Genomic DNA, 14,453 nt, shown 5'->3' on the forward strand with positions numbered 1-14,453 from the left:
CACAAAATAATATTTATTCACATTGAACATATCAGTGCGCTCCTGGTTTTAAGAAGCAGACAGAAGTCCTGGCACTGAAATGGAGCAAAGCACTGCTGTGGACAGATTTGCTGTGCTGTGGACAGGTCGGCAGAAAAACCAAGACCTGCCTGAAAAAGAAATCAATATCCGTTTAAGCACATGTAAACATATTCTCACTGCTTTACCTTGCCGTCAGATGTGCAGCATAATTTACTGTGGACAAAAGGCATGGGATGTCTTACTGGGACATTATGGCATGATAATTCACTGAAGCCAGATCCAGAGTATAATTCACTGTGTACTGCACAGGAATACGTAAATTCTATGACTGTCAGAGACAATGTAGCGCTAAGGTAAAATGCGTTTCTACTGTAATGAACACACTGACTATGCATAAGTACTTTAGATTAGATTAGATTAGATTAGATTAGATTAGATTAGATTAGATTAGATATACTTTATTCATTCCACCATGGGGAAATTTACTTGTTACAGCAGCAGAGCAAAGTGTAGCATAAAAAAACACAATAAACAGACAGAAATTAAACAGACAGAAATATCTATAACCTACACAATAAACATGAAAAACAATCAACCTTCAAAAACAGACAAGTACTGAGGGTAAAGTGGCATGATATATAAAAAGAGTATTGTAATGTAAAGTGACCATAGTGTAAGAAATATTGCAAAGAAAGTGACCATGATACAAATAATAAATATTATTGCAAGAGTAGTGACCATATGTTACGACCATATATAGGGGTATGAAAAGAAGTAACATAAAACCAGATTTTAAGGTTAATAAACAAACAAATATAACAAAAAGAGAACTCTAAACAGAGCCTATATTATCTAAGTAGAAAACCGAAACGAGAAAGAAAAACCTCACTAACTAACCTAGCAGATAACAAAAACACATCAAAAACAGCACCTCTAAACTAATGGGTCTAACAGAAATATACTCTAGTGTTATCAGTAAATATATATCTAAACTAATCCCTGCCCAGTCCCAACAATTCAATAAACTAACCTCCACAGTTACAAATACAAACAAACGAGTATCATCAGATACCAACAAACGAGGCAAGCTCACAGTCACCACACAAACAAGTGAAGCCGCCACGATGCTCGGGCGGTAACACCATAATATAAATAATATTACAAAAGTAAGTGACCATGATATAAATAATAACTGCAAGGTATAAATGAAATAAAATAGAAAAAAAATTGCAATGAGACATGAACAGGAGACTACAACATGATCAGGTGGTGCAGGTGTTGTAAAGTCTGACAGCAGCAGGGATGAACCTCTCCTAATGCTGAAGGAGCTGCTCAGGGGTCCCTGTTCTGTTTGTCTCTCGTCCAAAGGGTCCTTAGGCTGAAAAAGACCCTTGGCCTATTATCAAAGCCTTATCAAAACATCCTCCATCCAGGATGTGGTTGGCTGTCGTACTCCCTGGATAGATCAGCTGGATCAGCTCTAGTAGTCTAGAATCCCCTATGATATTACCCAAGGATCCACGGTAGGACTTTAGCAGGTGAAATCCACCCAACTGTGGAATGATGGGGGGTTTGCAACCTTTTATTATTCATTCACATGAATAATGACTGAAAATGTAGTAAGTGGAAAAAGTAGGGGTGGCTGTTTTTGCACTAAGGAGTGGTTTTGGTGAAAAACTAATGCTTGCAATCAACTCAGAATCATGAAAAACCCCTAGTTTGACCCCTTACAAGTTACTTAAAGCCAAATTTAACATTGTCGATTTTTCAAAAATCGGTTACCCAACTTTAAGCAATTTTTTAGGAGGTTTCCCACGGGAGTTGAATTTCAACATTTGAAGACACTTTCCTAAACACAACTGTGAAGAAATTTCTTGGTAAGGATTTAGTTCCCAGATTTTCATATGTTGCCCTTACTACATGCCAAAGGTGCAGCTGAAAAACAAACACTCAATTTCCCAGAAACCCCCAGTACAGGAAACGTGTACATGTACGTTGCTTCCTAGCAACGCCCACTGGAGCTTCGCGTGTAAACGCGGAAGTGAGCTGTGATTGGACGTTGAGCCCGCCAGTTTGTCTCAACCCAAATCACCGAGTCGGTGCAACGATCATCCAAATTTACGACACTTTAAAGTCCACCGCCCCTCATGCGGCTCAGGCTGTCCCGCTATGTGAGGCTCTTCCGGTCGAGTAGCTTTACCGGCGAACCGCATTTGTCAGCGAGTCCTCCCTGCCGAGTCAGACCGACAGTCATAGCGGGTCTTCCTTTACTCTTTGCCCGGAAACTCACGATGCAGTCGAGTCAAGATGTAAACAGTAGTAACGGCGACGGGAGCTTGGACAAGGCGGACAAACCGGGACCGGTGCCGCCCGGAAACATTCCAGCTATCACAACAGAGCACTCGGGTCCTCAGACGGAGAGGCGAGTGGAAAGCACGGTTGTCGTGGACGAGAGGAGGTTGATGACTCCGAGCCCGCTGTTTGGAGGCAATAATGATGACGACTCGGAGGCAGAGTCTTTCCGAGATGGGAGAACCGAGGAGGTCGACAGGGAGACCAGGGACAGGGCGTTTGCCTGGTGCCGAGACTTTCTGGCAGGGTCGTGGAAGACCATCTCAGAGAATGATTTTCAAATCAGCATCGTCAGGTAAATAATGACACTTAGCTGTTTTAGATAGCTGTTAACTTACAGCTGCAGTGAGGATAAACCCACAAAATGTCCTTAGGGAACTTTAAACCTGTGTATGTTATGCACTTCAACCAAAGACTGAATGCACCTTGTATGCTGGACCATTATTTTATGATATTCCTACTGCTGGAAATGTCTTCATCCAGTCTGCATCCCTCTACCTCTATAGGATTACCACTCATTGCTGTAATGAGTAACTGACCCATCCAAGATTAACCCCATTTACAGCAGATTGAATAGACTGGATGGCAAAATAGTTTAGTCTGTGTGGGTGTGTTGACAGTAAACATGTACTGGTTGCAGTTGACTCATTGATATACCCACATAGGAAAAACCCAAGATCAAGATCTTTGCTCAGATGTAATAACACTGGTGTTTTTGTTTTGCAGCGGTGGATTGAGTAATCTGCTGTACCTGTGTAGTTTGCCTGAGGATGTGCACCCTGTGGGAGAGGAACCTCACCAGGTCCTCCTCAGAATCTACGGCGCCATCCTACAGGTTGGTCTGTCTAGTTTTGAAGTGATTCGTTCATGAACGTGTGTGGCTGCGCCTGTTAAATTATTAAGGGGAGAAAATGATACCATTATTGCAATCAGTCTAGTGTCATTGTCTTTCATGTTAAAGTGTAAACCAAACCAAAAACACCATCAAACTGTGTCCGACTATCTGTCTTTTTTGTGACACAGGGAGTGGACTCCCTGGTGTTGGAGAGCGTGATGTTTGCCATCCTGGCAGAACGAACTCTTGGGCCAAAACTTTATGGCATCTTCCCTGACGGACGCCTAGAACAGTACTTTCCGGTAGGATGCACAAACACACATACATGCTGTACTGTTGATACTATTATAACTATTGCTATTATTAGTTAGCTGCCTATGTAACAAAACCATTTTTGTTGGGATTTAAAGATCCATGTGTACTTACTTGACTTAGTTCCGAATGTAGATTGGTAGAAGATTTAATCTTTGTTTGTCTTTATTTGTGTTCCCAGAATACCCGCATGTGCACAGAACAGCTTTCAGATCCGGCCATCTCAGCTGAAATCGCCACCAAGCTGGCACGTTTCCATGAAATGGTTATGCCCTTTAACAAAGAGCCGAAGTGGCTGTTTGGGACCATTGACAAGTAAGGACACCTTTTTATATTCCCTTTTTTTTGTATTGGAACGTTCTTTTTTTAATAATTTTAATTAATCTGGGTTTTTTTTCTCCCTTTAGATACATGGATCAAGTGATGAAGCTTAGTTTTGTACGTGAAGCACATGTGAAGAAGTACAAGAAGCTGATGAAGTATGACCTGCCTGGTGAGCTGAAGAACCTTCGGTGAGTTGGGGCACTGGTCTTAAATTGCCAAATAACGTATATTGTGGTGTCTCCATACATACTGTATTCATGAATATTCATGAAGCACTGAAGTTAGAACAGATAGGGTTAAGGAAACCTAATCAAATCTCTAGTGCCTAAGTGGGCATTCAGACGGACAGGCAAATTAACATCTCTCTCTCTGTCTCTCTCTCTCTTTCTCTTTCTCTCTCTCTCTCTCTCCCTCCCTCTCCCTGTCTCCCTCTCTCCTTCTGTCTCTGCAATAATAACATTAAAAATGGAAAAAAAAATACCAATAAGAGTTACATACAAATGCGCTGTTCTGTAACAATTTTGTTTTCATTGAAATGATAATATAATGTTCTGTAACAATTTTGTTTTCATTGAAATGATAATATAACCAAATCTTAGCCAATCAAGACGTGAACAAATCTATCAATTCTTCCTTTCTTCCACATCTAGGGTCAAATAACAAAAAATAAATTGTATAGAACACCTTAAACTTGCATGAAGTTGATACAAATCGTAAGATCACTGTAAACACGACTTATCATGAGTAATGCAAAGTCTGTTAATATTTATGTTTAAAACATATCACTCTTGCTCTTGTCTTTAACAAAATCATTCAGAAAGTAATATTTTGTGTCACATCTACAGCTACATACAGGTCCACCAGCAGTTATGTTGGTTCATATGCTTCGTTATGTCAACCAATAAAGCCAGATCTTGCAGCCATATGGTATCTGGCTTTGGACACTCCTTAGGCCCTGAGGCAAGCAGCAAGCATGATGCAAGCTGAATTACAATTGCTTAAGCCAAGTTCCCCCAAGATTGTGATTATGTCATTTCTATTTAGACTTTAGGCACACTGGCCGGCCAACGCCTACAATTAGTTTGATGATGATAAACATGGCCCAGATGAAAAGATTAAAAGAGCATAAATGTAAGACAGAAACAGAATACAACTTGTAAGATCAATACAAAAGATAAAAGATTGTAAAATAATAATACCACTAGTATTAGAAGTAACCAAAAGTAATTGAAAATATGTGAATCTTAAGTTTTGTTTTAAAGGTGAACAGTGGAGGAGGAGCATACCGTTCTGGTACTTGAAAGAGAGTTTAAGTTTGCCAATGTTCGCCAAAAGCAACTTCTTACCACAATTTATCTGCTTGTCAAAGTCTGCTTGGGCATAAAGATTCAAAGTCAACAAGTGGCTAGTGATATTCCCTGTGATGTTGTGGGAAAAAAACCCTCACCTCATCACCTCTGTCTTGAATATAGCTTATATTATTCATTGTCTACCCCTTATTGATTGTTGGGTAAGTTTATTTTACTTTTATAATCATTTATATTACCACTATACATAAGCACATGACTCTGCACTTTACTTTACTTCTAATTTGATGCTATACAGAATTTTGTCCTGTGCAATGACAATAAAGTTTAATCTAATCTAATTCATATTTTATTAATCAAATAGGTACGTGCAGACCTTCTTATTTGCCAAGAAGGATACAAAGTAAAGTACAAAGTATGTGAATTTGAAATCCAACATGAGACAGCAAATCAGGTCATTTACCACGTGTTCAGTCATGGGATAAAGTACAGTGAGTTGGTCATTATTGAGAAATAAAAACTCGACAGGGTGATGCAGGACTTAAGTGACCCTGGTTATTATCTTACCATTTATTGAAGAGTTACATACTGCAGAAATCTGTATTTTATTTATTATTTATTTTGTTTATTTAAAAATGATTTTATTGTGTCTGCTGTGGTCCTCCAGAATCTATGATCAGCACTGCATTCATAGCAGCGGTCTGCTTTTAAGAAATAACAGACCGTGAAATGGTGTAACTGACCAGACAATCAGAATTGAGTATTCAACAAAGCTGTATAATAATTCTATTTATCCAGCATGTTAGAGAGTCACAATAAAGCTCAAAAGCGTGATTCATTTCAGGCCTACATACAAATTACTTTTGGTGAAATTAAACAAAATCTTACTGCATAGAAACTTTAACACAGTAACTTCTATTGTTCAATGGTTTTTGTTCTGTTAAATTAAAAGGGATGCATTTGGGGTTGAAACAGTTAAGTCCTGACTGGTACAAATATAATAGACAAGACAAGTACACTATGTTTTTTCACTTCATGCTGAGTGGCAGTAAAGTTAGGTAATATATACTGATATGTTAAGAATTTAATCTCAGTCACAGCTGTATTTTTGTTTCCAGTCCAATGGACGACCTTTGTCCCAGTGCCTCCACGACTTCACTGCTGAGTCCTCCTGCCAGTCTGTCCTCTGCAGCTAATAAGAGACTCAGCCCTGTGTTTATCTATGAAGACACTTGTTATCGTGTAGATTTGAAGCAGATATAACAACCACTGCATGGCAATCCCCTGTTCTTCTGCTCCAGTCATCTTAAATCCTCAGTTTTATCTGGGTTTGATAACAGCTCTTCTGCTTACAAAGATAAAGGGACTTTCATCCAAGTTTCTAGAGAGTTGAACACTGTTTTCTATTGAACACGTTGATTCTACAAGTTTCACAATCACACACACTTAGAACATATTGGATAATTGGACCTGGTTCATGTGTAGAAGCTTTGAATTGCTTAGTATAGACTTACCTACAACCCCAAGTTAGAGTGCTGCACAAATGTAAATAGCATGAATAGCTATACTCAATTGAATGTTGTACAAAGACAAGATATTTAATTTTCAAACTGATAACCCATGTTCACCACCTTGTTACATAACCGTTTCTTCTAAGCACACTAATTCTCGATGAAAGCAGAATTCTTTTCCAGGCTTGGTTGATATACAACTTCAGCTGCTCAACAGTTTGGTTTCCGTTGTCATATTCATAATGTGCCACAGAGATGGGTTGGACTGCAGACATGTGTTCACACATGTCCATACCATCACAGATGCTAGCTTTTGAACTTTGTGCTGGTAAAAATTTGGATGGTCCTTTTCCTCTTTAGCCTTTTCCAAAAAGCAATTCAAAATGTGGATCCATCAGACCACAGCATACTTTCCCACTCATTTACTTTGTATGGTAGAGTCATAACTTGCATTTTTTCTCTCCCCTCCCTTTGTCTTTTGTCTGTTCATCTGGCTCCTGTCTCCACAACAGTGCATTGCTGGCAGAGACTCCATCACCAGTGGTATTCTGCCACAACGACGTCCAGGAAGGTAAAAGTCCTCTGCACTCCTCCCTTATCCCCTCACTCTTCACACCTCTAATTTAAGATGATGGATCAACCCTCTTCACTGTCACATTGCATAGGAGAGTAGTATATTGCAGACTAGGGTGTAGTTATTAATAGGGACAGCTCACATTCATCCTGTGAGTTGGCTTGCAGTTGGCTCAACTCATCCTGGAGAGGTGATATATGTAGGGTTAAGGTGAGGGCTTCATACAGACCTGTACAAATGATTCCACACTTAAGAAAGAAAAAAAAACACTCACCCAACTTGAACGTGACAGTAATCAGAGAGTGTCAATCAACGGTGTGGATGGTGGTTGTTCTTTGCTTTCTCACTACTTGTCTTGCCTCTGCAGGTAACATTCTGATTCTGGAAAACACTGACCAGAGCTCAACAGACAGACTCATGCTGATAGACTTTGAATACAGCAGTTACAATTACAGGTATTGTGTACACTCTTTTTCATTTTTTTGAGTTTCAACAACTTTAGTTTGTGTGTTTATGTGTTAAGTGTTCATTTTTTGTTTATTTCTGTCTTTAGATTTTACCCTTGTGCATTAACATTAAAAAAAATATTGTATTTTATTTTGTGTAGGGGGTTTGACTTTGGGAACCATTTTTGTGAGTGGGTGTATGATTACACCTATAACCAGTGGCCCTTCTACAAAGCCACACCGGAGAACTACCCCACCAGAGAGCAGCAGGTCAGCTTAACTAAGTTTTAACTTTTATGCTGAAAAAGGTCTAATCAAGTAATTGGAGGTTATTTTGATCAAAGACAAAACTACACTTCTGATGCGTTACACAAAGATGGTATTGGAGGTTCTCCTCATAATCAAGCATCATCAATGATTTTAGACATGAAAACATAATAGAAATATTTCTCTCATCACTCTGTAATGACTCTGATAATTACTAAATGGTCAGAGAGTTGATTAAATCATTTTGTACTGACTTCCTGTGAAGCTCTGACAGATACTATATACTACATTGAAAATGTTTAAAACCATGGTCTAAAATAATTTCGCAGGGAATAGATTTTAAGTGTTGTGGTTACACCGTGCCATCTAGTGGTAAAACTTGTTAGTGCAGTTATGAGTTCAAGAGAGGACACACATTAGACACTGACCTCTTTATCGACTTTTTGTGTTGCTGAAACTGAAATCGGTATCATTTTAAATTTAAGAACCACATTTAGGAATTATTTTTACCATTCATTATTGTGTGGGAGGACAGATGAAAGGGGTTGGACAAATTTTCTACATTTATTAAACATATCACAAATCATTTTGCTTTTTATTTCAGCTTCATTTCATCAGAAATTATTTGGCAGAACAGAGAAGGTACTCTGACTGTGACATGGACCAGACACAGATGGAAGAGGACATGATAATCGAAGCTAACAGGTAAGACACGGTGTTGGATAGGGATTAAGCCATGACTTGATTTCATGAACCCACTGAGACATACCAGACCAGACCAAGCTTGATTAGTCCTGGTGCCTTACCTGTTAGGTGTCATTTCAATCAGAAACCATGGCGTTTTTTAGTTATTTCACATTATATTGTATGTATTTTGCCTTACTCGTATAACCCTGCATTAAAATACCACAGTAACATATTTCTATTATTGAAAGATTAAAATACCACAGGTATGTCTACATATTGCCTTTCAGTTAAGTATGGATATTATTTTAATACGCCTATTATCATATTTATATTTATTCATGTGATATTGTTAGTGTTATATTGTGTTCATGAAGGTTATATACTGTATATACAGTATTACATTTATAAACTGCGGGCACTGAAAAAGCGGTCTGTTCCAGCTCACTCTCGTCACCTTTAAGTGTCAAATTCATTTATTTGAACGCACTCAAAATATTTTAAAGGAAATTTAATTCATGAAGCAACAAAACACCTGTCGTGTTTCTTGGTTTATCCTGAATTATTTCTGAATACTGCTTTTGTGAAATAGCCCCTTGGTTTTTTGCTGTGTCATTATTTTTTGTTTTGATTCGTAGGTATGCATTAGCATCACACTTCCTCTGGGGGCTGTGGTCCATCATTCAAGCAAAGATTTCCAAGATTGAGTTTGGATACATGGTGAGCAGAATGTTTACCTTTCATATTCTGATGTATACTTCATTTATTTCAATACACACACATATTTCTGTCACTCAGGTACTGTGTGATAATGTGTGTATTGTAGTGACCCTCGCCTCATAGTAAACTGTATTGTTTTACAGGACTATGCTCTGTGCCGTTTTGATGCCTACTTCAAGCAAAAAGACCTCTTCTCTTGATTTTCACCATGTTAACCAGAATGTGATGTCTCATTCATCCGTCCTCATCATTCTTCAAGCTCATCACCAATTCTATGCAGCTCTGCTTATGACAAACAATGTTGGGTGAAAGGTAGACATTTACATTTGAGCACAGTGCATGCACAATCTGAGCCTGCAGGCTTTTATTGAAACACTTATCCCCAATCTTGTTAGAGCAGATATACTGAATGTTGTTTATCATTTCAGAGAAGGATTTACTGTTTTTTTAAACAGTAATTTTGGTAAACCAATAGTACCAAGTTTGAAATGGTAAGATTTTGTGTGTCTCTTGCTTTAGTGTTTCATTCTACCTCTTTCTTCTTTCTGATTTTCATTCTGCATTGGGGTGTGTAGAAGTCATAAGGGCTGATTTGCATCAGCATTGGAAAATATTCCTCTTCAATTGTTCTTGGACCAGTAAAGTTCATTTAAACGTTTACACGAGGGCTATTTTATACAGTACTACTGTAGTCAACAACGTTTATCTAACCATTAGAACTGTTGCAAAGTCATGTAAGTCAGTAATGTTGGATTTTGTCACCACTTTTGATATCTGTTATTAACTGTACATTTCTGCTGCACATTTTGACTAAGTTTGTATTATGTTTTCCATCTGTATAATTCTATGATGATGTTATTAGATAGAGATTTTTCTGTTTTCTGTTATTCTTGTTGGATTTGTTCCCGAGGAATCATAACTTGGAACTTGGAATCTGTACTTTTTACTGTTTAACTAACTAATGTTTATCTGGCTCATAAATGCAACCACATCATCCTGAATTGCCTAAATTATATCCAACAGCGATTGAATTCTATGTTGGAATAAAGTCAGATTATGACTTTCCCTTATGTGAATGTGAAGTGGACATTTTCTGGAAGCTTTTTAATTGACTTTCTTTATGGATATTTTATTTATTCAGATTGTCTCTTGTATTTGACTTGATGTATTGCCATCAATTAACGTGTCTTTGTTTTACATGTAGCTGCATCGGTTTACTCATGAGAATAGAAACTTGTCTGTCTCATTAACTATCTGTTGTTGTTTTTTTTTTTAAAGCATCAAAAAACTGCTCTGTATTATTGGGTCCTCTTTGCACTAAAAATATCATTCAAAAACTAATAAACATACTGTATGTGCTTAGAACCTGTGTCAGTGGATCTGTTTTTCTTTTCATTTCATCTATGTATTTGTCATAAAGGGTATTTTAACAAATGCATTGACAATTATGAAACCGAGTAACTCAGATTACTGTCATGTGCTGCTGAGAAACTTGAGTCTCCCTTGATGACGCCTGGAGCAGAGGAGACCATAATTCATTACAGAGAGTTGACTGTAGTCCCACCTCCATGTGCCAAGAATACACCAGCCTGTCCAGCCTTCTCAACGACCGAGAGACACTGGATCTGATTGGGTCAGAACTAACGGATTCTGAAGTTCAAGATGTAGCCTTGGAGTGCACTGCATTGTTTTCTTTAGCATGCTGTTTTTGCTCGTAAATCTGTTCTCAGCTGTTTAGCTATTTTTGCCGTCAAGGGGCATGTGACTGTGAGAGTTGCAGCAGGGAAAAGGAGACGAGCTCTTGGTACATGGACTAAACTGACTGTTCTGTCCTCTACTTTTCCATTACAGTGGATGTTTGGAATTCTTTAGGGGGCTTGTCGTCCCTTATTTGGACCGTCTACTACGTCATTTTTAATGTGTTATTGGTGCAGTGGTTGTGTGAGAGGTTATGTATGGCGCAGACAGTTTTGAAACTGTTCAAATGGGCTAAACTTCCATCCAAACAACACTGTCAGTGAGATGAATCCTCTTAGGCAACATTTTATGATACTCATTGAGTGGATAAGCTTGTGGCTGAAATATGGTTTTACAAGAATTTGGGGAGCTTTTCCCATAGTCAACAACTGGATAGCATCCCCAGCTATCACAGATAGAGGAGCATGGAAAGCAGGCCCAGAGGAGTGGAAAAGCAGTGAGGCACTCCGTACATATCACCTTGGAGATGGAGATAAAACCATGGTTACAGTCCAAACTAGCACACATGCTTTCCACGTAAGTAAAAAAACAACTCCTAACTGTACAGGTTAATCAAAAACTAACTACATTAACATTGGTTTAATAATTCATTTTTCAGGTGGACCTTGGGAGACTCTCAGAGTTTAGTGAGTACTTCCGAGCATTGTCCCAATCTCGAATGAAAGAGACCTCAGAGAGCCTCATCCATCTGGACCATGTATCCTCCTCCATCTTCTACAATCTCCTTGAGTTCTCCTTCCATAATAGGTTTGAATTCCCTCGGGAAGAGTTGGACACACACATCCAGGTATGCAGACTTTATATAACCATGTTTATTTATCCCTGTCCTGACATCTCAAGGCTTCCTTTACAAATCCAGAAATGTGATTCACCTCAAAACCAACATACCACCTATTGATCCCTCCCCTTCTGATTCTGGAGGTCAGTAGCTATCTCCTTGCAGAGGCCTTCCTCTCCAAGTGCCTGTCAGTCCTGGCAGATGAACTCAGCCCAAATAACTGTTTGTCTTACCTGAGTCTGGCTCAGGATATCTGCTGTGCGGAGCTGAAGATGACTGTGTTCACTTACCTGAGTAGAAACCTGCTGGAGATGCCTCACCTCATTAAGTATGCACACTATGCAACTCTTAACAGTATATTTACACAACATGAAATCTTTGGATTGTAATCGGGATTTTCTACATTTCGTTTGTGAGTGACACACGTTGCTTTTTTGTCCCTAAAACTTCACAACTCAGGTGTCTGAACAATGAAGAGAAGGACGAAGTTGTCCACCTGAGGATACAAGGAGATCAACGTCTCTGCAGCCTTAGGAAAGAGAACCTGACATCTTGGAACGACCCAGAAACAGAACGTGCACGACATATCTTCACCCTGAAAGGATCAGAGGACAGTGGAGACTGGTACCCAGATACAGAGCTTCCTTTCAGGGCTGATAAGTGGTGTTTCACTACAGTGGTCCTGTATAACTACCTGTACATTATAGGAGGTTACCGGCAGCGTGTGAAAAAAGGCTGGGAGTTCAAGATGGCTTCCTTTAGGTTTAATCCCTTTACTCATACATGGGTCACCACGATACCTCTGATTAAGGTGAGACAGTCGTGTGAATCAAGCTGATGACCATTCATATCTTTCCCCAAATAAAACTTGCCTTAAACTCTTGCTGCAGTCATTTATACAACACTAATGAAAACTGTCGCCATCCGTTGTGTCCACAGCACAGAAGGCACTTTAGTGCAGTGGCCTGTGAAGGCTGTATTTATGCAGTGGGAGGCTGGTATTTGGAATCACTGGTGACTCCAGACTCCAACACAGCTCTCTACACAGCTGTAGAACGCTATGACCCATGGGACGACACATGGAGGTTTGTGTCCTGTTTGTCCCATTCTTGTCTTAATAATATGTCTTCCCTTTCAGGAAAGCATCTTTCGGTTATTTTTATTGACTATAATCTCTGCTTTAGGTTTGTATCTTCTTTGCCGCTCACTGACTTCCAGTTCACCATGTCCTTATCCCATGACGTGCCCCTTGCTACTAGCCTCGGACACTGTTTCTATGTGTTGGGGAGCATCCAGAGGACTGGAGAGAAACTACTGTTGCAGTACAACACGAGGCAAGGTAAGGCAGAACAGCATAGGCCCATTTGACAAGAGAGATCCCTGAAAGCTTGTATTTATAGATACAGACCATTTCTGCTAATCTGGATTAAAAACGATGCTGCTGCATTCTCTCTGTCTGTTAGACTCTTGGTGTGAACTGCTTCCCACACTTACCAGAGCAGATGCAGACCTTCCTGCTCTTTACTTCGTGGGTGCCACCGACAGGCTGTTTGTGATTGGTGGGAACAACTCAGAGAATGTGGTGACATCATTCTGCTTGCAGTCCCAGAGATGGGGACCGGTATGAATCCAATAAGAGAGTACGTTAAAAAAAAGAAGCATCACGACTTCCTTACATTTACCTTTTTTTTTTCCTTTTAGGTGCACAGGACTGAGAAAGTGGCATTTGCAGGACAGGGTACAGTTGTAGGTGACCAGGTCCTGATGCCAAGTATAGAGCACAACACTGTTGCAAGGATGGATCTCCAAACTCTTTCCCTCAGAGCTCTTCCTCCTCTACCAATCTCTACCCGATATGAATCTATCTTTTATCTCCACTTTTAATGTTTAATGTAGTTAGCTTGCTAAACTGTATACATACTGTCATCGTTTTTGTGGCATAAGAACATAAAAAGATAATCTCTCCCTAGGTGATCAGATCAGCAATGTTGAATTATCTCTTTAAAATCTTTTACTTGAAAGCATTTTTCTAAGGGCAGACTACAATTTGTATAGAGAACTTGACTTTATTGTAAATTACAATTGTTTTTAATGATACTTTGGTACCTAGTACAGTTATTTAATAAAATTGACTTTTGTGGTATGTAAAATAAAGGTTTATTTTCTGTATGCATATCATTTCTGCTGTTCACACTTGTGTGTGAAATTCAAAATCTCAATGTGATTTTATTTAGGATCTACGTAGGATATCCTGATATCCTCTAAAACTAGAATATGATGTCCCCCTTTTGTTTATTTTCTTGTTTGTTGTTTACATTAAAGACATTTCCTTTCTTACTTGCATTATTATTGGATTTGATAGTTGTAATTATATGATCCCTGTAGGTGCAAAATTAAAAAAGTATTTTGTTTAACCATGTTATCAAGGCAAAGTCATGACGTTTTAATCTGTTGATATTAAACTGAGAGTTGTATGCTGGTATTCTGATCACATTCTTATATTCTTACTTACTTACTTACTATCTGAGTTAAATAGTGCTTGCAGTCTCAGTCAATGAAAAGAA

General features: G+C 38.9%; 2 protein-coding genes across 3 annotated transcripts; both read left to right on the forward strand.

Annotated features, from left to right (window-relative positions):
- The first annotated feature begins 2,065 nt into the window (after window positions 1-2,065).
- Window positions 2,066-10,715, forward strand: chkb (choline kinase beta). The gene is made up of 11 exons (XM_027273069.1): window positions 2,066-2,668; window positions 3,100-3,208; window positions 3,397-3,510; window positions 3,702-3,835; window positions 3,928-4,032; window positions 7,175-7,233; window positions 7,604-7,691; window positions 7,844-7,952; window positions 8,554-8,654; window positions 9,272-9,353; window positions 9,497-10,715. Exons 1-11 carry the CDS (start codon window positions 2,169-2,171, stop codon window positions 9,551-9,553), a joined length of 1,458 nt encoding a protein of 485 aa, XP_027128870.1. The 5' UTR covers window positions 2,066-2,168; the 3' UTR covers window positions 9,554-10,715.
- Window positions 10,716-10,931: 216 nt separating this feature from the next.
- Window positions 10,932-14,320, forward strand: LOC109137414 (kelch domain-containing protein 7A). 2 transcript variants are annotated; one of them, XM_019255581.2, is made up of 8 exons: window positions 10,932-11,627; window positions 11,710-11,898; window positions 12,033-12,217; window positions 12,349-12,700; window positions 12,829-12,974; window positions 13,074-13,228; window positions 13,353-13,510; window positions 13,591-14,320. In XM_019255581.2, the coding sequence occupies exons 1-8, from the start codon at window positions 11,376-11,378 to the stop codon at window positions 13,771-13,773; spliced, it is 1,620 nt and encodes a 539-aa protein (XP_019111126.2). In that variant the 5' UTR covers window positions 10,932-11,375; the 3' UTR covers window positions 13,774-14,320. The 2 variants fall into 2 exon arrangements, with proteins under 2 accessions (XP_019111126.2, XP_019111127.1); XM_019255582.2 differs by having other exon boundaries at window positions 12,041-12,217.
- Window positions 14,321-14,453: the final 133 nt, after the last annotated feature.

Source organism: Larimichthys crocea, chromosome XXI (assembly GCF_000972845.2).
Source record: "Larimichthys crocea isolate SSNF chromosome XXI, L_crocea_2.0, whole genome shotgun sequence".
In the NCBI taxonomy this organism is placed as follows: Eukaryota; Metazoa; Chordata; class Actinopteri; family Sciaenidae; genus Larimichthys; species Larimichthys crocea.

Excerpts from the sequence above, each read along its gene's own strand:
- chkb (XM_027273069.1), top strand. The coding sequence starts at position 2,169 with ATGCGGCTCAGGCTGTCCCGCTATGTGAGGCTCTTCCGGTCGAGTAGC. Across the intron at positions 2,669-3,099 it reads TTTCAAATCAGCATCGTCAG|CGGTGGATTGAGTAATCTGC; the intron begins GTAAATAATGAC and ends TTTGTTTTGCAG. Across the intron at positions 4,033-7,174 it reads GGTGAGCTGAAGAACCTTCG|TGCATTGCTGGCAGAGACTC; the intron begins GTGAGTTGGGGC and ends TCTCCACAACAG.
- LOC109137414 (XM_019255581.2), top strand. The coding sequence starts at position 11,376 with ATGAATCCTCTTAGGCAACATTTTATGATACTCATTGAGTGGATAAGC. Across the intron at positions 12,218-12,348 it reads GAGATGCCTCACCTCATTAA|GTGTCTGAACAATGAAGAGA; the intron begins GTATGCACACTA and ends TTCACAACTCAG. Across the intron at positions 13,511-13,590 it reads AGTCCCAGAGATGGGGACCG|GTGCACAGGACTGAGAAAGT; the intron begins GTATGAATCCAA and ends TTTTCCTTTTAG.